Below are 23,665 nucleotides of genomic sequence, written 5' to 3' on the forward strand. Positions count from 1 at the left end.
CGTTCTGAGCCTATATTTATGTTTTTCCCACTGTGTTACATATATTTCATCTACTGTGCAGTAGTACAAACACTCTACTTAATCATCCATATTTTACCATGTGCAATTTTACACATTTTTCTATCACATTGTATAAATAATTGTATATACATACATACATATATATGTGTTTTTTTCTTTTTTGTATTTTTTATTCACTTCCTGCTACTGTTGCTGCTGCCTGTGACTCCCTGATTTCCCTGGCGGGGGATTAATAAAGTCATATCTTATCTTATCGCTTATCTTAGAAGTTAATATGTGTGGAAGAGCATCTGTAAGAGTTCAGCTCACAAAATAAAAGTTAAACATGAGAGTGTACGGTCATGCTAACAGCTCTGATGTTGTAGCAGTGCTTTGAGCTAAGTGCTAAAGTTAGCATGCTAACATGTTCACTCTGTTTACATGCACACTAATTTTTCACTCTTCCAAACTTGATACGGGTGCAAACAGGATTCATTCTTAATGATTTCATGATTTTATTCTGGTCTTAGGGGTCTTTGGACATGAATGCAGCACAATGCAGGTGTTTCATGACTGGAGGCCACAGACACACCTGCTTATAAACCTCCTGAAAGACTTTGATATCAACATTTTTTCATATATGCACAAAAATCACAACACCGGTTTTCAGGCTGTAACGTTTGAACCAAACGTTAGCGTGCTAGCACACTGTGGTGAACATGTACACCTGCTCAACGTCAGCTTGTTTAGACATGCCGCTGCAGAATAGAAGCACAGAGGACTTTTTTTTCTTGAAGAGGTTTTGTGACTTATTTTGGAAAAAGCAGGACCGAATCAGAGAAATCACATGAAGCTGCAGGAGCGTCCTGCAGGAGCGTCCTGCAGGAGCGAGAACACTTTGGAGAGGATTCAGGGAAGCCGGAGGCCTCTGAGGGGAACATGGATGGTATTACTGCAGAGAACAGGAAGGAGAGGGATGAGTGGCAGCCAGAGGCCATTCAGTTCAGTTCAGTGTGAGACGCTGCACAGCAGTTTAAAGTCAGCCAGCGGCTACAGAGGGAGTCAGTGTCACAGACAGAAGAAGAACATGATGGATGGAGCCACCTGACGGATGTAACACAACGTTCCCTCCCCGTTTCCTCTCTGTGGGAAGGAAACGCTGCTTCAGGCTCTGCAGAGAAAACCAGCCGGAGGAAGGTGTGTGTGTGTGTGTGTGTGTGTGTGTGTGTGATAGATGGTGCAGAGGCCCTGAACAAGCTTCTCTTTCCACAATTCATCTTTTTGTACAACACACACACACATATTCAACAAGTGAATGGTTGCTGTTGGAGGCACTGGGACTCATGTTTTATCTTCATCTCCAAGGTCATTCTTCACACACACACACAAACACACACACACAAGGTGTGACTGGTTTGCATCAGACTGAGAGTGTTTCTATCAGCTCTGAACGATCACACAGCAGGATTGTTTAAACCTGGAGCTGCTGGTGTTTCTCAGACTCAGTGTGATGACGACAGCGACTCCATCACCAGCCTCAGACTCCACAGTCCTGCTCAGATCCTCACTGTGTCACATTTGGTGATTAGAGTCATAAATCCTCATCTCAGCCGCAAGGCATTACAGACCACATGTTGATCCTCGACCAATCACGGCTCGCTTTCTTTCGCAATATGCGTGATGTCATCAGGAAGGAGGTGCAAGGGGCTAACGTCTGGGTACAGGGTTATAAAGAAAGAAGGCGTCCCAAATTAACATGTCAACTTTACAGCAGGAATCATCTTGCTCAGTCTGGTACAGTCTTGGATTTTGTCATTTAATCACATCAAATCTCCACCAGAGTAAAAATTCAAAAGGATTTTAATACTGTTAATCAGTTATTTTACACATTCAACAAGAAGCATTTTCTGTAAATGGCTGCAATCAGCTGGAGGATAAGTGCAATGTTGGACTGTAAGACTGGCAAACGTCATCTTTGGCAACGTGACATTACTGCGGACGACAGACACATAAATATCACTGGAAATTAAATAACTGAAAGTAAATACACAGAGAACTTGAGAAATAAATCTATAAATGATTAATGAATTATTTCCAAAGGGATTATGAAGGGCTGCTGATGGAAAAATACAAAGTAAAATGATTAAGAAATGTTTGTTTTTGACACATTTATAGATTTATTTGTACATGTTGTTGTGTATTTTATTCATTCAGTTATTAGTACAGTTTGCTTTACTCCCTCTATCTCCTTATTTCATACTTCTCTTATAAATCCAGTTTGATCTTCCATATGACAAACTATTATTTACAGTATTCACACTGAGAACGTTATTATTAACCACAGCACTGATGGGCAGACCCGGAACCGAACCCGGCTCTCACAGGGTGAACTCAGTCTTTACACCCTTTATGAATGAGATGCTGTGTGAGCTGCTTCCTGAGGCCTCGCTTGGAGTCCAGCTCAATCCAGCTGTTCTTCACATCAGGCTGCTGCTGATAGACGGCGGTGAAGCGGCTCGTCTGAGCTCCTCCGTCCGGCCTCGTCTGGGACCGCCGCCGCCCCGGCAGCAGAGGAAACGGGATGAAGGTGATCCAGGAAGGGAACGGCTCCCAGGACGCCTATGTGGAGTTACAGGAATGAGCCGAGGAAGAGGAGCCGACCTGCGAGTACTGGACCAGAGGAACAGCCAGGTCCAGGTACTCCTGAGGAGACACAGTAAAAACAGCGAAGTGAGGCTGATGTTTGATGGCAGGAACAGAAGAATGAAACAGTGAAATCAGTGAACACGACAACTGGAATGACTGTTTGACTGCTGTAGAGTAACAAATGAAAGCAGTTGAAGCACTGGAGGTAGTTGAAGTGCGTGCTCTGTTGAAATGTCAGTTGACACACAAGAGTATAATAAGAGATGGGAGCAGTTGAAGAGTCACCTGATATGCAACGAGTGAAGTGGTTAGTTAATGTGAAAGAAGGGCTGGTTTATGTGCAAGCGTTGAAAAAAAAAAAAAAAGCAGAACTTTCAGTTTAAGAATAGAATTTCCCACTGTCCTTGAATGCTTCACACTTTAAACATCCACTTATTCTATGGAACCGTTGTGTTGAAAGTCTAAACAGATGATCAGATGTCAAAATTAAGCTCAGTATTCTAAACTCTGAATGTTGATGTGAAAACACGTTACCTGGTTAGCCATGAGAGAAAGCGTGCGATCTAAATCTTCTACCAGCTGCTGGAAAGTTGGTCTGCGAGACGGGACGGCGTGCCAGCAGTCTCTCATCATCAGATACCTGATAAAACACAAAACCGCGTTCAGACACCGAACATGTATACAGGTCTCCTACCAAAATAGAAGTATCAGCACAACAAAGTAAAATATTTTAGTTACTAGTACATTACAAGTAAAGGTTAGCGATGATGCTGTCAGTAAGCTCACGCTACAGTGTAGTTTTCTTACAGTTGATCCCATTTTGATTATCAAAGTCTGTGATTCAGTTTGTGTTTTCTTTTGTGGAAATCAAAGAGCCCTAAAATACTCCAGTTAAGAGCAAATAACTCAGAACTGAAGTAATCTGGAACCTAAACACAGATGAATTATCTTCAGAGAGTGAAACGACTGTTATCTGTTTAAAAGCTGCGTTTCCATTTGAAGGCTCGAGGTGGGGTGTTGAGTGTGGATCCACTCACAGCTCCTGCGTGCATGCAGAGGGTTTTTCCATGCGATGACCTTCCTTTAGCAGCTTGAAGAGCTCCTCCACGGGGACTCCGGGGTAAGGAGACCCCCCAAGGGTGAAGATTTCCCACAGCAAGACACCAAAAGACCACCTGCAGCAGCAACAGAAGGAAACATTACAAAAACCCTTTCAGACGTGGAAAATGTAAGTGGCATCATTTATCTGCTGCAGGGGTGTGAGACAGGAGTCACATAAATGCTTCATTCAGTCGTCACAGGGAACTTAATGGAAAGGCATCAATCATTAATTATATTCATCATTAATATTTCCACTTTATTTCCACCACATCTTTCATGGAATTCAGGCATAAATTAGATTAAAATTCTATAAGAGGCTGCTGTTGCATCATGAGTCATATAAGAGATTTACAATATATATATATATTTTTGGGGTGATTTCAACATGATTTGTGTAAGCTGTGTGTCTGTTCACATGTGAAGCTACGACCAGCAGTCGGCTAACTTAACTTAGCATAAAGGCTGCAAACAGGGGGAAACAGCTAGCCAGCCTCTGAACAGCACCCCTAAAGCTCAGTGATAAACATGTTATATCTTATTTTTTAATTTAAGCTCAGTCACAGTGTTAAATGCTTAATCACACATACATTTTTTTCTCTTTGTGCAAAAGAGATGACCTTTCAGCTATTTTCAATTACTGGTAATTGCTGAGTCATTTTTCAAACAAAAATGCCAAATATGTGTTTGTTCCGGCTTCTCCGAGGAGATGACTTGATGCTTTTGTGTCAGCGATCTGAATATGTTCGGGTTCTTTTAACTCTCATTAACGTTGAACTCACACATCACTCTGGTGCGTATAGACACGGTCAAACAAAGCTTCTGGTGCCATCCACTTCACCGGCAGACGACCCTGTCGGGACATTACAGTGTCAGTCACAACACATCTCGTCAAGTCATCTTCATACTAATATTGATTCTATTAAAGTCCGTCCGTCTTACATTAGTGGTCTTCTTGTAGTAGTCGATGTGGTGGATGTCTCGAGCCAGACCGAAGTCAGCGATCTTCATCACGTTATCTTCTGTGACGAGCACGTTCCTCGCTGCCAGGTCTCTGTGAATACACTGCACAACAGAGAGGAGGCACATGGTTCATAACAGCTTCACTTCCTGTCGCCGTCCTGCATTAGCTCTGAGCGCACACACAGCAGAACCTTCCGATCTGATGATGAGCTGACCTTCTTTGAAGCCAGGTAGGCCATTCCTCTGGCCACCTGGTACGCAGCAGACACCAGCTCCATGAGCTCCAAACCGCCCAGAGAAACCTGCCTGGAGCCGCTCCAGTACTCCAACCCGACCGGCCGACGAGCCCGGAGGTATTCCCTCAGGTTACCCTGTGAGGCGTACTCCACCACCACGTACAGAGGGCCTGACGGACACACGGCAGGTGGAGGTGTCACATCTGTACAACACACATCACTACTGACACACATCACCCATGCAGCACACAGACTCACCGTCCTGAGTGCAGGCTCCCAGCAGGTTGATGATGTTCTTGTGTTTGCCAATCATCTTCATCATTTCCATTTCAGAGATCAGGTCAGACAGGTCCTTCTCTGTGGCGTCCGCTGCACAGAACGATTCAGCTTCACGTTAAACTAACACACTTTTCTGTCTCCACTTGATTAATATGGAACAAGAAAGAGGAAAAGGCTAACTAAATCAACTAAAAGGTGGATCAGATCTTCTGTTAGATTGTGGATCAAAAATGAAACACAAGAGAAAAACAACCAACCCACAAATTAAATGTGAATCAAGAGTTCATCATCTTCTCAGAAATAAGAAAATATCCAGATTTTACTCCAAATCAGGAAGATAACGTGTTTAAAATAATATATTAAATATATTTGGACAGTTTTGGATGTCAAGTTCATTAGTAAATAAATCAATCGATAGAATCAATAAATTATAGTTTAACCTAAATTCTGGTCTGAAGCTGCAAAATCATTTTCTAAATAATTCTCAAACTCACATAATAACAATGCTGCTTTATTGCCAAACTGACTGATCTGCTATTATTGTCATTGTTGTTGCTGTTTTGTGTTTTATTCCATTTTATCTTCATATTATTTTTTGTTTGACCATCTAAAGCACTTTATAACTATGTTTGAATAGGTTTATTATTATTTGTTCTCATTAAATTTCTGTGAATCAAGGCCTGAAATGAACTGATGCAAAGAGTCAAAGTTAACAGTAAATAAACAGCTACATGAGGGAAGATGGAGGAAATGGTTTCATTGTGAAAAATAAGCAGTCAGAACTATCATCTGTCTTTTTTAAGCTGTTCTCTGTTGTTTTTATATTTACTTTTCAAGATGACAATAAAAAGATAAAGTATTATCATATATTTCAGTTTAAACTGTTTTTGCCATAATCCAGAGATCAGAAAGTCGTTCTCACCTTTGAGCATCTTCACAGCCACCTTTGTGAGGCGGGTGGGTTTATTTTTGTCAACCCCAACAGCCTCCGCCAGAACCACCTGACCGAAACAGCCTTCTCCCAGAGGCTTCCCCAGCGTCAGCCTGAGGACGACACACAGCCGACATATCAGTGAGCACTGTGGGCTTACTGTGAGGCTACCAGGACAATGCTGTGCTCCAGCTGCACAGTTACACCATAACTGGCTTTACATTAGCAAAAATAAAATACAAGAATCCAAACACATGCAGGCACATTAGAAACCGAAGAGATCAAACAGGAGGCAGCAGCCATCACATGGCGTCTGCAGCCCAACCCTCCAACAAACGACCAGAGAATGAAGTAACTGACCTTTACCTTCACACTGTCATCGACATGTAAACTACTGGAAAAATGCATTTACATGTCTATATGTGTCAGCGTGTCAACCTCTTCTTTCTGACCTGAATGTCTATGCAGAGAAAAGAGGGAGGCAGGAAATGTGACAATTTTGTCCTTGACTAAGAAATCACTGAGTGGGCGTTTAGACTGGAAAGAGACCAGTGCTGGTGGGGGACTGCTGTCACCGGTAAGACCAAAATCTGCAACATGCAAACTGCAACATGAGATCACTTCCTGTCAAGATTCAGGAATAACCTGAACGCCATACTTCTTTTTTTCTGGATGAATGTTTTTGGTGTGAAACAAGAATTTTGTAGTGTTTTTTTCTGGGAGGTCGAGGATGGCCACACAAGTCGGATCGAAATTAAACACAGAAATGATTCTGTGGGTTTCTGAGGATCAAGTGGCAACACTTTTATAGCCACTTGGTAGACAGATGTAATTTGTCATGAGGTTACAGAAGGTAACAACAGAAGACAGGATTAAATAAAGGGTGTAGCGTTTAGTGAAGGCTGGGCCACTGAAAGACTGCAGGGAGTCAAAAGACTCGCCGTGTCTTGAGAAATAAAACAAGAATCAACTCATCGTCACATGTAGAAGAAACTCAGGAGTTCAGATCAGAGAGCTCGAGAATAAAAGTGCTGTTAGGAACTATTCAGCTGCTGGAGCATCGAACTTGCAGCTTCTCGCTGAATGGTGGACAGGGACTGAACGGCAGTGAGACGGTGCATGGAGGCGGCCATACCTGTCACGGGGCAGCTCCCACACAGGATCGTAGGGAAGTTCGTACTCCGACACTCCTGCCAGGATGGTGGTGGCTGCACTGGAGAGACGAGACTGGCGCATCAAACACATTCCAGACTGAAGGGAGGATGAGGACTCGACTGATACCTGCAGCAGGAGAGAGGCTGTGAGAGGCTGCGCTACATGACCTCATTCAACAGGAAGACCTTACTTTACTTCCTGTCTGTGATCACCTTGTACCTGCATTCTGTCAAATACCTGCTCAGATTTATAATCTAGCCCACAGTGTGAAGGACGGACAGAGCAGGACGTGTTATAACCTGCATTCTGCATGACCTGAATAAGAAGTATAACACTCTTACACCTCAGAGACAAATGTTTGTTTTTCACATGCTGACATCAGAGCTTTCTGAGGCGCACCAGGGAGCTCAGCGCTCATCTGAATGAATGCGAAAGACACGAGGCATGAATTCAAAGGTTAATGTGATATGTGAGGCGGATGCGGTGGCGCCAGGTCACATGACCTCCTCATAAATGTCTTAGAGAAACATCTAGCTGGCAGTGTGAACCAGTCAGAGCTGAGACTCGCATTTACTGCAGCAAGGAGGTCAAGACAAAAGACAGAAGGGAAACAGAGACAGGGACGGACATGTTACCTGTCTCCTCAGAGGGATGCTCTTGGCTAGTTTTTGGACGGCTAGCTGGCTGCCGAAGTCGCTTTTCTTCGGGGCGCAGCAGAGTCTGCAGATGACTGCTGTGGCCGTGAGGATGATGATGATGAAAAAGCCGAGGCAATAGATGAAGATCTCCAAATATGTCTGAGAGGGCAGCGGGGAGGGGGGCAGGTCTGAGGTGAGAGACAGTGGAGCACAAACATCAGATCCTGGTCGTCACCGTAACGCTGTTGATCATTTCTTAAGGATGGTCTCTAGTTTCTGAAGCTTCGGAATATCGTAACATACCGTCGACGACAGTGAGCCACGCAGAGTGATGAGAGACGCCGATCGAGTTACCTGCCAGGCAGGTGTATTCTCCAGCATCGCTCAGAGTGACGTTCTTCAGAGTCAAAACCTCCATTTCTTTATCTGTTGTGTTCAAACCTGCAGTCTGGAAAGAAATGAGACATGAAATAATAATGACCACCAGCTAAATGTAGGTTCACTCTTAAGTTAGGCTGCAAACTCCACACTAATCAATACACTGAGACTAGTTAGCTTGATGCTAATGTGGTGTCATGTTTGGTTGCACCGCAGAGACGAAAAGTTCATCTTAATTCTGGCGTCAAGTCCAAACGAACCAGAATTTTGTTGCAGAAAATGACATTTTTATTTCCTCAGTAAAAGCACTATTCTTAATTTATCCCTGTTGAGTTTTTGACAATTAGGAGTGTCACATACCTGCCTGTCGTGTGTCATAATACACTGAAAAAAACAAATCACTGTTTTTTCATTAATTTTTATGATTTGTGTATTTCAGGCCTGCAGGCAGCTCGAGCTTCTGTCTGCAGGTAACTGGTCGGGTTCAGTCCCGGGCTGTGCTGGACTCTCTCTGGCTGCTGCTCCTGACATTCATGGTTAAGATATGAGTAAATAACTGAGATTCTGTTTGAAACCGTCTCTTTTATCATTAGACTTTCATTGTATTCAGGAACATATGTGCACAGCTCCTGGCTTCATGCCACGCAAAACACAGCATTCTGCCCGAGTGTCTTTCATCACGCTGAAATAATACACCACAGATGTGGTTTTACTCTCCTCCATCAGAGAGACATGAAACCAGTGTCGTGCAGCAGAGACCTGCTCAACCACCGCTGGTGAAGGTTGGAACAAATACACTTCACTTTAATGTCAGTGAATCACAGCAGACCTCCTACATGTAGTTATCTTCACATGCTGCTGCCATTAAAATCGGTTCATACATACTGAAGACAAAAGGTTGAAGTACAAAAAAATCATTCTGAACCACAAAGTCAGTTTTGTTTAAAATTCAAAGCGTATTGTTTTCTAATAATACTTCCCTGCAGATGCTACACTTAAATCCTTCTCTGTGTTTGTTTGTCTAAGCTGCACTATTAAAATTTAAAGAATATGTTAATGATTAAAGGCTTTAATAATGCCTAAACAAGTTGCTACAAAACATCTGAGAACTGGCCAATCAAACAAAAACAGGAAGTCACTGCAGCATCACAAACTGCAACATAACCTCCAAACAAACAATGTTAGGAGGTAAGCGATATTTTCGATGAAAGACAGTTTTATTTACACAGCACATGGAGAGCAGAGGCTCCCACAGGTTGGCTCAGCGAGACATTTGGCTGGCTGACAGTAGTCAGTCAGTCATTTGACAGAATATTAATCAGCAACTATTCTAACATTCAACAAACTGTTTTAAACAAAACCGCCAAAATCTTCCACTTCCTGTTTTTATATCAGCTGTAGCTTCGTGACAGTTACACCTGTCAGTTACTGGCTGTATCTAAACTTCCTGTGGTGTCATGAGACTTTATTTTTACTGATCAACTCGTCCAACCTGACCTTGAGAATGAGGACATACGGGTGTCCATCTGGTCCCTCTCTGCTGCCATTGACGGTGATGTGTTTGAGCCACTGGATGTGAGGCTGCGGGTCGCTGAACACTCGGCACACAAACGCCACGTTGCTGCCAACAACAGCGGTTTGGTTAGCCGGCAGACCTGCCTGCAGGATCGGTCTGTGAGGAGAGCGCTCTGGAACAGAAGGTTTGAAAAAACCTCAGTGCACATCGATCTGTGTCCTGTTCTCATCCGAACTGTCTTCAGAGTGTCCAGAGTGGTTAAATCTTAAAACACCAGCTTGGTGATTCAGTGTGTTCACGGAAAACTGAGCAAAACAAACAAAACATATAAGATGATTTCATCATTCGGGTGTTTTTTTCCTGATGTTCAGGTGCTTCGGTGTGAACGGATCTGTCTAACCCACACAGGTTTGTCTTCTTACCAACTACATCCAGCAGGTAGGTGTGTTTGAGACTCCCGTATTCATTCTCCACCACACAGGTGTAGTTGCCTTTATCAGATGGAACCACTGACTCCATTATTAGAGTCCACATGTGGTCTCTGATCTGAAAGAATGAGGACAGATAAAGAAAATCGTGAAGAAAAGCTGTTTGACCGCTGTTGTTTTGTCTCAGCGGGTGAAAAACACACCTTGAACCCTCCGATTCTCTGGTCCTTCCTGAACTCTTTGCCATTCTTGTACCAGCGCAGGGAGGGAACAGGGTTTCCAACCGCCTGGCATCGAAACTTTACGGTCCTGCTGGCAGGAACGGCGTGGAGCTGCTTCTCCATCTTCTCTGGCATCACCCACTGAGGCGCCGACGCTAACGAGATAAACACCATGATTACAATCATTTGTGTTTACGCTGATTTATGTTTCCAACACAAAAGAACAGAGAGAGGGACAGAACAAAATTTTGAGGCTTACTCTGGAGCTTTTCGTTGCTTGTTGACAGCTCATTGGACAGTTTATTTTCCTCTGAGGATGACTCATCGTCTTCTTCGTCTTCAGAGGATTTAACTGCGTCGGCTACAAAAGAAGTCAGATGTTCAAAAGTTGTTCAGAAAACTGTGAAAACAGGACAGGCGGATCTTCAGGCTTCTTACTGCGAGTCTCAGATGTTCCCTCCAACAGACAATGAAGCCACTTTGTGGATTAACCTCAGACCTCTGACCCCAGCTCTGAGAAAAGGGTCGCTGTGAATGAGGCTTTAAGCCTTCCTACTCGACAGCCGGGCAGACAGGAGCTGTCGCCACAGCTCAGTTACTACACCCAACCACTTCCGAAACTTCAGAGACCTCCTCCCTATCTGCCCCGGCCATTAACAGCAAACAGCACACACACCCCTCCAGTCTTTCTCTGCTCAGCGACTGAATGGAAAGTGCTGCAGTGAGGAGGGGGCTAAAAAAAGAGTTCTTCGTGTTTCCTTTGAACCTCTTTAACTGAGAGGAAACTGCAGCACTTCTACTCCTAATGTCTGAAAATGACAAAACGATGTGAAAATGTTTCATCATTAAAAACTGAAAGCAGAAAGAATTTTAAGTGCTGAACCCAAATTTATCCCTTAACATTCATTAACACACCAACACTCACATTAAAACTTTTAAAAGAGGAATTTATGGCATAGAATTATTAGCTATCTGCAGATTATTTATGTAATTATTAGTAATCCTTTAGCCTCTATAATGTAAGAAAATATTGAAAATGTCCAGAATAGTTTACTAAAGCCTGAAGTCTTGCTTTATTTAACCAGCTTTCCAAACTAATAACATTCTCATCAGCCCCATTCTTTGTTTTTACTGCTAATTAGCAAATGTCAGTATGCTAACATGCTAAACGAAGATGGTGAACATGACAAACATTATACCTGCTAAACAGCGGCATGTTTGCATTGCTACTGAGAGCATATTAGCATGCTGACATTAGCATTCCGCTGCCTTACGGAGCTGCTAGCATGGCTGCACACTCTCAGTCTTATTTAGGTTTTTGTGGACATTAGTGGACATAATCTCTTCTATCCATAAAGACTATGTGTATTCTGCTGGTGTTTCAGTGTTTGAGGTCGGGTGTCCCCTCAGAGTTGCTGTAAGTCCTGTCTTTTGATACTTGTGTTAGAAAGATAAAGAAGCTGCTGCTGGTCATCACAGTACGTCTCTATGTTCCATCTATTGTTTTATTACTAAAAGAGCCCAGTTAGACGGACCAAGATGCTCAGTTTCAGCAGTGTCTGGTATGATTCAGAGACAGGACTGTTTATTAGGGAAAAACGCACCTTTATGAGCCACTGTCATACACTAAAGACATCATTTGTAGACAGTCGATGATTAAGCTTTTAAAAATATAACTCTGGTGTGATGAGAACAAACAGAAAACTGCACAACCTTCTCCAATCATAATTCACTGTGTTTCTGGAAGTCATGGTGAAGGTGAGCAGGAGAAGCCCACGACACAAAGCCAGCCCTCTGAGACACATGGGAAGCTGGGAATCCCTGTAAAACCGTGTGTTGTGGTGCTGAAAATATAGATTATGGCAAATGTGCAGCTTCTGTTAAACACATCACACAGTTTATAAAAAGATCAGTGTGCCTGGTTAGAAAGGGCTGGGTTTTAGGGATGCTTTTTTACAAGAACTGAGCTGAGTTCATGGCACTTACAGGAATATTTAACTGGTTTTATCCTCAGTCTCGGGGAGCAGAAAGTGTACGAGAGGGAAGCGGTTTGATCTCAAAAGACTGAACCTTCATTTGAGAGAATACAACTGAGTGAGGTGGGAAATTGAAAGCAGGCTTTGTTTATGGAAGGAGTCTGCAGCAGAGAGGCTAAATTTGATGTGTTCTTGACTGAGAGGAAAACAAGAATTTATGGGCTCAGAAACAACAGTATTACATAGACCTGCACTCAGCTGGATCCCAGATGGTTGGAACCAAAAAGACAAACACACACAGAAGGTATATATACATGTATGTGCACGCAGACACAAATACTGGCAGGAAGTATGAAGGTTTTCTGAAAGGGGCTTCTTGTGTTTCTGCCTGAGAGAGTCTGAGCGGCCATAACACACCAGACTAAGTGCATCTGTTCCTGTGTTACTGTGTCTGGACAGGATATACAGACCATAACCAGCACCCTGAGAGCCAAGCCTCGGTTACACCATGAAAAATCACTTTAACCAGTTTCAGATGCCTCAGAGCCAAAAACAGCCAAACCTTGAAAAAGTCACTTTCCTATTAAAGAAATGCGCTCATTGGAAAGCTTTATAACCTTTTTTATAATTGAGAGTCTAAAACACCATGACCACAGCTGGGACCAGACATGAAAGAGCCCTCAAACAATAGAGAGGAGGAACAGCCCCAAACAACAGGTTTAAAAACTCACCAGCAGCACCAGCAACTGTGAGGCAGAGACACATAAGTGCCTTTTTTTTCAGATGTTAATCATAGCTTGCATCATTAACAGTGTCTTAACGAGCTGCAGCAAGTTAACGCTGTTACTTTTACTAGTAGTTTTAGAGCTGAAATGATTAGCCAATCAATTAGTTAGTTATCCGAGATTAATCAGCAACTATTTTGATAATCATCCTAAGCAAAAGTCCCTTTTGAAGCTGGTTCCAGCCTCTTAAAGTTGACGATTTCCTGCTTTTCTTTATCATTAAGCTGCAGATTTTTCATAACTGTAACAATGAATCATCATTTAACTAATTAAAATTAAACTTAATAGAAAAATGACCATGAATCAGTCCGATAAAAACCACATTTAGAGATTTTCCTCACATCCTCCAGCTCTCCAGAACAGACCTGTGGCATTGACCCTCAGACATCTGTGAAGTGTCTTACCTGCGTCTCTCTCCTCTGTGGCCGGTCTGGACTGAGCCCGAGGAAACGGGACCAGCAGAACCAGCAGGATGCAGGACAGCAGCAGCTGGAAGCAGCGGGGGGGAGACATTGTGTCCTAACACATCAACGCACTGAGACTTCCAGGCTGGGAACACACTGCAGAGAGAGACAATAAAATCAGATTCACAAGAAGAAGAGATGCTCGTCATCGTCATTGTTACCGCTTTTTCCACCGTTTAAGCAATTTACTGCAAATTGTGTTTACTTTGCGTTACTGATGAACGTTCTCCAAACAGACCATCAGCTTCAACACTGATTTCGTCCCTTCAAGGCAGCCAATGCGTTCCATTTATTTCACAGAAGAGGGGCTGCGTGACTATTTCAGCTGTCGATTAATCTGCTGATCTATTTTTTCAGTTAAATAATCAATCTGGTGTTGCTCTTTATGTTTCTTCTTGTCAACAAATCACATATAGGTTAAAAAACACAGAAAGAGAAGAAATAAAGCATCTTTGGTCTTTTATCAATCTAAGCTTTGTTATTAATTACTGTTGTATTAATACTGATAAAACAGAGAAAGTAAAAATATGTACTTTTCCACCTATTATTTTTACTTGATTTGCAATTTAATTTTTCCTCCTTCTTTACATTTCAGGTGATAAGTGGTGAATCTTGTCTTGTTGTCATGGAAAGTATATATTTATTTATTTATCTATTTGAAGAAGACGCTTCCTGCAGTTTACAGAAAACAAACCTTAAGTTGTTCCACGTTAATTAAAACTTTCCAACTGTTTTTGATCAAGATAAATATAAAAGGATAAGGCTGGGAACCATTCTCTGGTTCTACCTTGTTCTGCATTGTTGTAAATGCACATTTTTCACTTTTTTCTGACATTTTATGGACTAATGATTAATTACGTAATCAGGAAAAATTATCTACACATTAATCAGTAAAGAAAATAATCATGATGCAGCCCTGCTCCTCCTATTTGAGTGTCCTTGAACGCACCACCAGTTTTCACATCCGTCTCTGCTCACTTTTAATTAAAAGATAAAACAAGTAAAGGCAACAAATTGTTCTCAAACAGCATCTCTGCACCTTCATGCTGTAATGAAATGAATGGACACCAGTGGCTGCTGGGAAAACAGTTGGTATTAAAACAAACAGAGGCACCAACATCATCTGCTACTCTCCACACTTGTGCAGCTGTTTCTCACAGTAGGTGAAGACGTGATGATGTGGATCCATAAACCTTTGACACTCAGAGTCCCCTCCCCCCACAGCTCACCTGTGACTACTAAATATCTGTCAAGTGTCAAACAAACAGTGCAGCAGCAAATCACAGGCAGACAGACGTGCTCACTGCAGTTAAACAAACACAGACAGACACCATTTGCTGCATGTGTCACCATGAAGGTGTGAAACTCCTCTGGTAAATACATTAACTCTGTATGGGAGCTGAGAAGAGACACAATCATCCAGACCAACACCTGCAATCACATTACTAAGGCTGTACTTAATGCTAATTTTCATTATCCATCTGCTGATTATTTCCTCCATTAATGGATGATTGACTTTAAATGTTAGAAAATCACGAAAAATATTCATCATAAATCCCCAGAGTCCAAAGTGATGTTTTCAGAAGTCTTTTGTCTGACCAACAGTCCAAAACCCAAAGATACTCATTTTATGTTAATCAACTAACTGTTTAATCAGCTAATTGTTGTAGTACTAAAGTTACTAATGTTTAGAATGAGGGAGTTTGTGTGCTCTTTACTTGTGCAGACAAAAAGCAAGGATTTCATACATGCTAACTTCTTTTTTGAATGCTAACATCTCTTTTTGAATGCTAACATTACTTGTCTGAGGGACACATCTGTGATGTTAACCGGTTCTGCCTGTAGATGGTTACAGGTCATTGCATTAGCATTACAACTGCTAGTTGCTGTCGTTTCTCACTGGAATGCCATGCATCATGTTAGCTAGCAAGAGCCAACAGATGTCAGCATACAAGTTTACCTGTAAAAAGTAATTGTTGGTTTCCTGCATGTTGCTTTATTTGTAAATGCAGAGCATTTGTATTTATAAGCTATCATGTTGGTATCCTTGATTGTCTGTTAAGGTGAAACCGGACAAGCAGGAGGGACAGCAGCTCTAAAAGAAGTTAGCCTCAGCCGGGTAATGACATCAACACTGAAAGAATGGTAGAGGACATTAACTGCAGGAGGACACTCATCATCTTATGAGCCTCATAAACAATTGGACATTGGCTGCCATCACTGAGCCCTCAGCTCGTCCTCTTCAGCTCTGGTAGCCAGGATGAGACAGAGGACAAGTGTTGCCGGCCTCGCGTCTCACGACCCACAGAGCTGTCTCATGACCGAGTCTGTCCTACGGCTTCATGCTGCACAGACAAGCACGTGAGCAGAGCTTCTGCTTGTGGTTGAGGGTGGCGTCCCTGAGTATGACGAGCATTAAAGCAGAGCATGCCAGGTTTATTAAGTCATAATTAATGCGCGCGTGCGCGCACACACACACACACACACACACACACACACACACACACACACACACACACACTTGGACGCCAGATGTCTTTTAAATAAATTAGGATTTTTGTGAGCATTAAAGAGTTTTATATGCTGCACACAAGGGCTCCTAACAAAGACCTCCATGTTGACAACTTTTTCTTGTTTTACACACTGGCTCAAATGTAAAGAGCTCATCAAACAGCACTCTGGAAAATACTGTGTTCTCCCTCCCTCCTGCACATCCAGTTAACACAAACATTCAGCAACACACTGCACCAAATGAGCTGCAGGAGTTCAGAGAGAGATTCAAAGCCGATTTCAGCTGATCGATGTCTTCTGTTAAATTACAGGAAATATCAAATCAGAAATTATATGCTGATGCTATCATTTAGAAAGAGTTTGGCCACCAGACAGAATCACATCTCTGCTCACTACATATCTTAGTCCATGACTGCAACTTTCATTACAAATGAATCTGTTAATTCTTTCCTTGATTAATAGACTATTCATTTGGTAAACGGTCAGAATAGGCAAAAGGCTCAATGGGCTTTATGTATGCTGATGCACCTGAAACTGTTTCTGAACTTCTGCACTTAAACAGTCTAGTTACAACAATAACAGTTAATTAGTGCTAGCTAACAGCTAATCATAAGCTAACACACACACAGATTATTCATATTTATGAACTATGAGAGAGACAACAGTTACATGCAGATCAATGCTCTCTCATCCATACAGATCAATGCTCTTCCACATATACATATCAATGCTCTCTCACCCACACACTTCAATGCTCTCTCACCCACAATGATCAATGCTCTGTATGGGTGAGAGAGAGAGAGACCATGGATCTCATAAGAACATCGGACAGTCAGTGAATATTTCCACAGTGCTTACTGATGTGGATACACAATGGGAAGAGGAGAGATTACAGATGTGTCTTGGGGAGACTAACGCACCTTTTGAACATCTGGCTGGAATGAATCTCAAATCTCCTCCAGAGGTGGTTTAAACCACCAGATTTCAGTATGTGTTGAATGCTTCATGGATGAATTTACACTTCACTTGACATCCATCTGATCTATCCAAGATGCATGAAGTGACTAAAGTAAAAGTGGTCTGTGTCTGTAGACGTGCTCTCACTAAAATGATCTAATAAGAAAATACTTCAGACGTTACTATAACTCTCTTTCTACAAACACTGAACCCTCTCTAACACACTATCTGTTCCTCAGTTTTTAATAACAAACCTCTCTCACTTTCCTCCACCCTCTGCGTTACATTTCCTGTGCTGAAGCCCTCACCTACACACCAGATTCTGCAGCAGGCTGGCAGCTCTGAATAGTTGTCATACTAACACACTAACTACTGATGCACCACCCATCCATCCATCCGAGCTGGAAGGCAACATACAGCACAACGAGTGCCAAACAGGAAGGGCCCGTGCTGATTTGAAGGCAGGAGGAGAGTGTATTTAAAGGAAAATGGAGAAGTCATGGAGGAAAGTAAAGGAGTGAAGGAAGAGGAGACTAACCTGACGTGAATAAGAATTAATGGCTGTAAGAAGCAGAGGATGGGTTACAGGTTTGGAGGCGTAAACACTGCAGAATACCCCACTTTGGGACTGCTGAGTGGAAAAGTGAGTCACACTCCTCGTGCCCACTCCACATATTTCAACCGTTCAGATTGACATCACGAATGGTGGTGATTTAACAGCCTGCACACAGATTACTATCAGATCACCGTCACCACGCACTGTTAAATTAAAATAAACTCTCATTAACCACAGTGCTGCTGGGAAAAGACAGAGCAGCCAAAATGAAGCACATACTGAGCTGCTACTACCAGATGTAGCATCTATATTTATATTGTAATGAACAAGTACTGTATCTAACTCACCTGAAGGGTAATGGAAGAAGTATTCTGATCATTTACTTAAGAAAAAGTAGCAACACTACACTGTAAAAATAGTAAAAGTCCTGCAATCAAAATAAGTTAAAATATACTCGAAGTTACACCTTACCTTATTGGGTTACTATTATCAGTGATGTGTGTGCATCTTTTTGCTGTTGGCGTTGGTTGAGGTGTAGAATTAAATAATAATTTCAGTGTTTTAAATACTGTTGGGTAATTTATACAATGCATCAAACATGATGACCTGGTCAAAGCTTTTGTGTGAGGAAACTTAAGATAAAAAAGTAACTTATAACTATAACTGTCACATAAATGTGGTGGAGCGGAGGTGCAGTGTAAAGTATGAGCTTGTACAGGTTGATGCTGTGATACAGGCTGAAGTACACAAGAGTACATAAAATAATTAAGAGTAGCTCCACCCAGATGAACTACAAGTACTACGAATGCATAATAAATGAGTACTTGATAAAACACACATAGGGAACTTTCTGCTTTGTGTACCTTTTACTTTTGATACTTAAAAAACATTTAGTTGTGTGTACTATTTATTTTTATCCAAAACAACACTCTCAATGCAGGACTTTTACTTGTAGTGGAGTGGAGTATTTTTATAGTGTGTTTATGGCTAGTTTAACTTAAGAAGATGATCTGAGCAGGTTATTGCTCCAATCACTGGTTAGTAGTTATTCCAAACTATCTAAAACAGTAACATGCTATGTTGAAGAAACAAACAATATAATACATAAAAGTAGATATAACGCTCACATGAGATGTTTTGCTGCATTATGTACCTTTACTTATGGTGCATTTTGCAAATAATACGTGTATACTTTTACCCATACAACGTTTTCAAATGATTCTTGTAATGAACTATTTTGACGATATTTTTACTGTTACTTTACTTTAGCTAACTTAGCTACCTCAGAATACTTCTTCCACTGGAAAATACAGATTCAACTGTAACACACACAAACAACTTTAATAGATAAAAAACGCACATACTTAAGTAAAGCACCTCATAAATATCAACAATTACGAGCACAAAACCTGAATTTTGAGGTAAAAGGTCTATTAGTAACGTTACCTGTAGCCGTCCGTCCACAGTTAGCTGGTTTATCCGAGGGGACGTTACGTTAGCTTGAACGCGTTAGCAGCGGTTCTGACCCGGGACCGAAAACAGACTGTACACAACTTTTCTGTCTATAATTCAGCTCAGAAAACAGACGAACCAGACGTGTCGCTTTGATATTAACGTTTTCCAAATGACTCACAGAGGTCTCAGTCGCCTGAACACACCCCAGCGAGCGGACAGCAAAGCCCGGCGGCGTTCCTCCAAACGAGCCCTTCGCTCCTGGAGAAGAAACGTGGGAAAAGTGCAGCTCATTGACGCTTTGTGTGGACACACAGTCACCGAGAAGAAGAAACGCCTCCGGGGGGAGTCTCCTCCTGCTCACTGCTTACCCCCCCGCTCGATTAATACCCCTGAGCCCGATTCATTGACTCCAGTTACCGAGTGGCGCAATCCAGCTTCCTCCCCCCAGGAGCCCTGCGGGGTGTGTGTGTGTGTGTGTGTATGTGTGTGTGTGCGCGCGCGTGCGTGTGCACACCTCCCTCCTCTTTGTCTTGCCGAAGCAGGAAGGGAAAGGATTTCCTCTCCTTTAAATTCCTGCAGTCCAAAGTCTGAAGAGCTTAACTATTGACTTGTTTTCATGTGGTCACTTCGATTTGGTTAGGGATTAGGAAGTATTCACATCCTGTACTTAAGTAAAAGTACTAATACCACACTGTGAAAACCAGTGGGGGAAAGTGATATGTACCGTAACTACCACATGTAGATGTCATGTTGTATTAATAACAAACAAAAGCTATATTTGATGCACCTGAAGTCTTTTTACAGTGGAAGACATACAAAGATAATTTACTTCAGTAAAAGTAGCAATTTTGCACTGTTAAAAATTATGGGGTAAAGTACTGTAATTAAGCACAATTCCGAGTTACACGTACTTTACCTGAGTGTTGGCAAATGGTACTTTTTACTTCACAATATTTGGTCGACAGCTTCAGCGGGGTTGCTTTTTATTTTGAAGCTTCAGATTTTACAAACAAAACATACGATGAACAAATAAGATCTGACAAAATATAAAGACTGAGCCCACCAAGACCACCGTGAGTGAGCTCAACAACATTTATTCAGATCCTTTACTTCAGTAAAAGTACTAATACCACACTGTAAAAACACTGCTAGAAGGTGAAGTCCTGCTTTGAAAATGTTGCTTCAGGAAAAGTACGTCAGTATAATCAGGAAAATGTAAATGTTAGAATTCAAAGTATTGAGTGCAGTAAAAACTGTTTGTGGTAACGATGATATTAAAACCACTCAAGTGACATGAAAACGAGGCCCGCAGGAGGAAAGAGGGGAGAAAGTTTCTGAATGTCTCTGTATCACTTCCCTGTGATCATAATCAGCTGTTTAGACTAACCCTGGTTACATCACCACCCAGCACACACACACACACACACTGTGACTGTCCCACACATGGACTGCATTGTGAATTCATTGGCAGATTGGCATAATGTGTGTTTGAGAGTGTCAGGCTGTGAACAAAGACTCGGAGTGTTTCTGTCCGGGTGTGTTGTGAGCAGAGGACTGAGACAGAGACAGTATTGTCTGATTCTTTCTACCAAACAGATGCTTCTGCACGGTTTAGCACGAATTTAGCTTGATGCTAATATTCAGTACATCTAAGACTGCAGCAACAGAACTTTAAGGTCTTATACTCACACAAACATGACACAAGTCAAGCTCGGAGAGGAGAAAGAGATGAAGGTGAGCAGTTCTACTTCACCAGGCGCAGCGGTGGAATGTAACTAAGTACATTTACTCAAGTAGTGTATTAAAGTACAAATTCAATGTACTTTACTTGAGAGTTTACATTACTTTATACTTTTTACTCCACTACATTTGTCTGAGATCTTCAGTTACTATCAGATTCCTTCCTGCCCAGTGAAAAACTCGTATCTCCAGATGTGTTGATGTTGAATGTTTGTGATAAACTGAGGGATGAAGTTTTCCTTCGTGTCTTGAGAAACTTCTCCTCCTTCTTCAGCTAAATAAACTGTTTAATAAGCCTCTTGGATCAGCTGGAAAAGGCATCGTCACAAAGCTGAAAACAGGCTGTTTTTTCGGAGATCTGAGGTTCTCACAGGACAGCCACGCTGCAAACATATGATAATCTTATAGAATATGATGCATCGCTGCAGATTAAACCAGCCAACAGTATATAAAGTAGTTCAAATGAGCTCAGCAGTAATATTAATCCACAAACATCAGATATGATAGAGAAACACTGACAGGAACATTTTACTGCTACATCAGTACTTTTACTTTAAGTGCTTTAAGTACAGTAAAGGGTCTGAATATTTCTTCCACTGCTGTCCAGGGGACCAAGAAGCTTTTGGGTTAATCAGGAACTTTATCTGAGTTTCAATCAGAGGAACCAGCGACTAAATCTAGTTCCTGTACCATCGCCCCAGTTGCCACAGCAGTACTTGTACTGCTCTGAGGGTGGTACAAGTACTTTCTGATGATTCAGTAACCAGCAATGTGTCTATAAATGTCAAATCTCTGCTGGTTTTCTACTGACAGTTAGATTATTACACCAAACTTAGTATTTGACCACGTGTGCAAGAGAAACGTTCGCTTCAGGATGAAGACTGAAGTCATGGAAAACACGTAAGTACGTCTTTCTGTTAATGTGCCCATTAGACTGTGATGTTCTTCTAAAGGTGGTGGACTTGGCCAGACGGTGGTGCTAGATTAAAGGTCAGAGGGTCATCATGTTCCTTAGAAATGATCCTCTGAGAAGGAATAAACAGACTGAGCTTCATCATCAGTGCGACTGTTAGTTGATGAGATGAGCACGCTCAGACTGACTCACTGCAAAGTCGAGTAAATCAGTTCGCAGTTTATACTCACAAACATCTTTTAACGTGTTTTAAACACACAGACCTGATATCTGTCAGCTATACACTGAAGCTCCTGAATGAGTTAGTTTGTCAGTGATTCCTCCGTCTGCAGGGGTTTGGAACGATGCTACAGATGGAAATATTCTGGTGTTCACCGTAGAAAAGGGATCTTTGGAACAGTTGGATGACATTAGTATCACGAGAGTTTAAAGCTAAATCAATATTCTCACTGGACTATATAGTTAATGCTTGGAGACATTATTAAAAGCATTCTGTGGCGAAACTGTGGAGGATAAAAATGTGCTTCTGTCCACAAGCCCGAGCATGTGGGTTTGATTCCTGTTGAATGCGGCCTGTGAAGTGTTGCTGTGTGAGTGTGTCTTTATGTTCACATGGTTACAGTATTTTGAAGCTTTAGAGGTCTTACTGTAGTCATTTCCTGCACCTGTTACAGGGGAAATATGCGGGAACAGAAATGACTTTAACTTATTCCTGATCGTTAATGAACCTTTAAAGGCGGAGGCAGGATGAAAAGCTTCTCCTGCTCAGTTTCTCACTTCAGCTGGATGACTTCTTCTTTTTCACACTGATGGCGGCGAAACTCCTGGAGAGGTGGAAGAAATATTCAGATCTTTTACTTCAGTACAATCAGCTTCATGCAGTAGAAGTACTGTCTGTGCAGTAAAATGTCTCCTGTGACTGATCTCTGATTCTATGAGACATTATTAGATTGTCGATACTGAAGCATCGATGTAAAAAAACAAAAACAAATGAGAAGTTTAAATGTTTAAATATCTGACGCCTGAAACAGGAGACACAACAATACACAGACGTTCTGTAAGAGGTCACAAGACAAAAAAGCTTCTGAACCACTGGGTGAATATTCAGAAACGGACATCTATACATATGTATTTCATGGGAAATCTTTATGTGAAAGTAATAAATAGTGCAGATGAAGTATAAAGTAAACTTTGAGGAACGCTCAGTGCAAAGCACAAGGAGCTCAAAACTGTAACAGTAAAAGTGTAATTTCTTTCTTTTTAACTCAAGTCCAATTAAAATAATACTTCAAATGATGAACTGATTATATGGCAAAATAGAAATGGAGGTGAACACTGTAGCAGCAGGCGCTCAATCGTTCAGATCACATTTCTGTGCAGCCATAACAACCATTATTTATATTCTGTATAGAAGAATAACATGTCTGAATTATACGGAACAAACTTATTCTGCACCACAATGTACAAACTGGTTCTGTCTGGTTCATGTATCTCATGTGTAGCATGTAGACAAAACTGTAGCTCCAGGCACAAGCTTATGTGTATATATATATATATAGCCATGAGACAGAAAGAGTACACAGAGTACATGCAGAGAACTACAATTTCAGCATATTGTTCTGTGGGCTGCTGTGAATGTTGGTATTGTGTGCTTATCTGTGTGTGTGTGTGTGTGTGTGTGTGTGTGTGTGTGTGTGTGTGTGTGTGTGTGTGAGAGAGAGAGATAGAGAGAGAGAGAGCTCAACACACTGCAGCTTAAGAAAACAAATGCAAATGTGACAAATGAAATGAAGAACACCAATCTTCACCAATTCAACAA

At 41.7% G+C, this 23,665-nt stretch overlaps 1 protein-coding gene across 2 annotated transcripts; it reads right to left on the minus strand.

Annotated features, from left to right (window-relative positions):
* Positions 1 to 1,346: 1,346 nt before the first annotated feature.
* On the minus strand, positions 1,347 to 19,633 carry fgfr1b (fibroblast growth factor receptor 1b). 2 transcript variants are annotated; one of them, XM_041960029.1, is made up of 17 exons: positions 19,372 to 19,633; positions 13,655 to 13,810; positions 10,749 to 10,850; positions 10,472 to 10,644; positions 10,263 to 10,386; positions 9,822 to 10,012; positions 8,250 to 8,394; positions 7,944 to 8,134; positions 7,289 to 7,434; positions 6,145 to 6,266; positions 5,202 to 5,312; positions 4,923 to 5,113; positions 4,687 to 4,809; positions 4,527 to 4,597; positions 3,684 to 3,821; positions 3,181 to 3,286; positions 1,347 to 2,703 (listed from the first exon to the last, which is right to left on the minus strand). In XM_041960029.1, exons 2-17 carry the CDS (start codon positions 13,761 to 13,763, stop codon positions 2,620 to 2,622), a joined length of 2,127 nt encoding a protein of 708 aa, XP_041815963.1. In that variant the 5' UTR covers positions 13,764 to 13,810; positions 19,372 to 19,633; the 3' UTR covers positions 1,347 to 2,619. The 2 variants fall into 2 exon arrangements, with proteins under 2 accessions (XP_041815963.1, XP_041815961.1); XM_041960027.1 differs by having other exon boundaries at positions 1,348 to 2,703; positions 19,185 to 19,633.
* Positions 19,634 to 23,665: the final 4,032 nt, after the last annotated feature.

The sequence above is a fragment of the Chelmon rostratus genome, chromosome 19, assembly GCF_017976325.1.
Source record: "Chelmon rostratus isolate fCheRos1 chromosome 19, fCheRos1.pri, whole genome shotgun sequence".
NCBI classification, from domain to species: domain Eukaryota; kingdom Metazoa; phylum Chordata; class Actinopteri; order Chaetodontiformes; family Chaetodontidae; genus Chelmon; species Chelmon rostratus.

Bases quoted from the DNA above. Each gene is read 5' to 3' on its own strand.
- fgfr1b (XM_041960029.1), bottom strand. From the start codon at position 13,763: ATGTCTCCCCCCCGCTGCTTCCAGCTGCTGCTGTCCTGCATCCTGCTG. The intron at 5,313-6,144 runs GTGAGAACGACT...CGTTCTGTGCAG, and splicing joins GGCTGTGAAGATGCTCAAAG to CGGACGCCACAGAGAAGGAC. The intron at 3,287-3,683 runs GTGAGTGGATCC...GTGTTTTATCAG, and splicing joins TCTGCATGCACGCAGGAGCT to GTATCTGATGATGAGAGACT.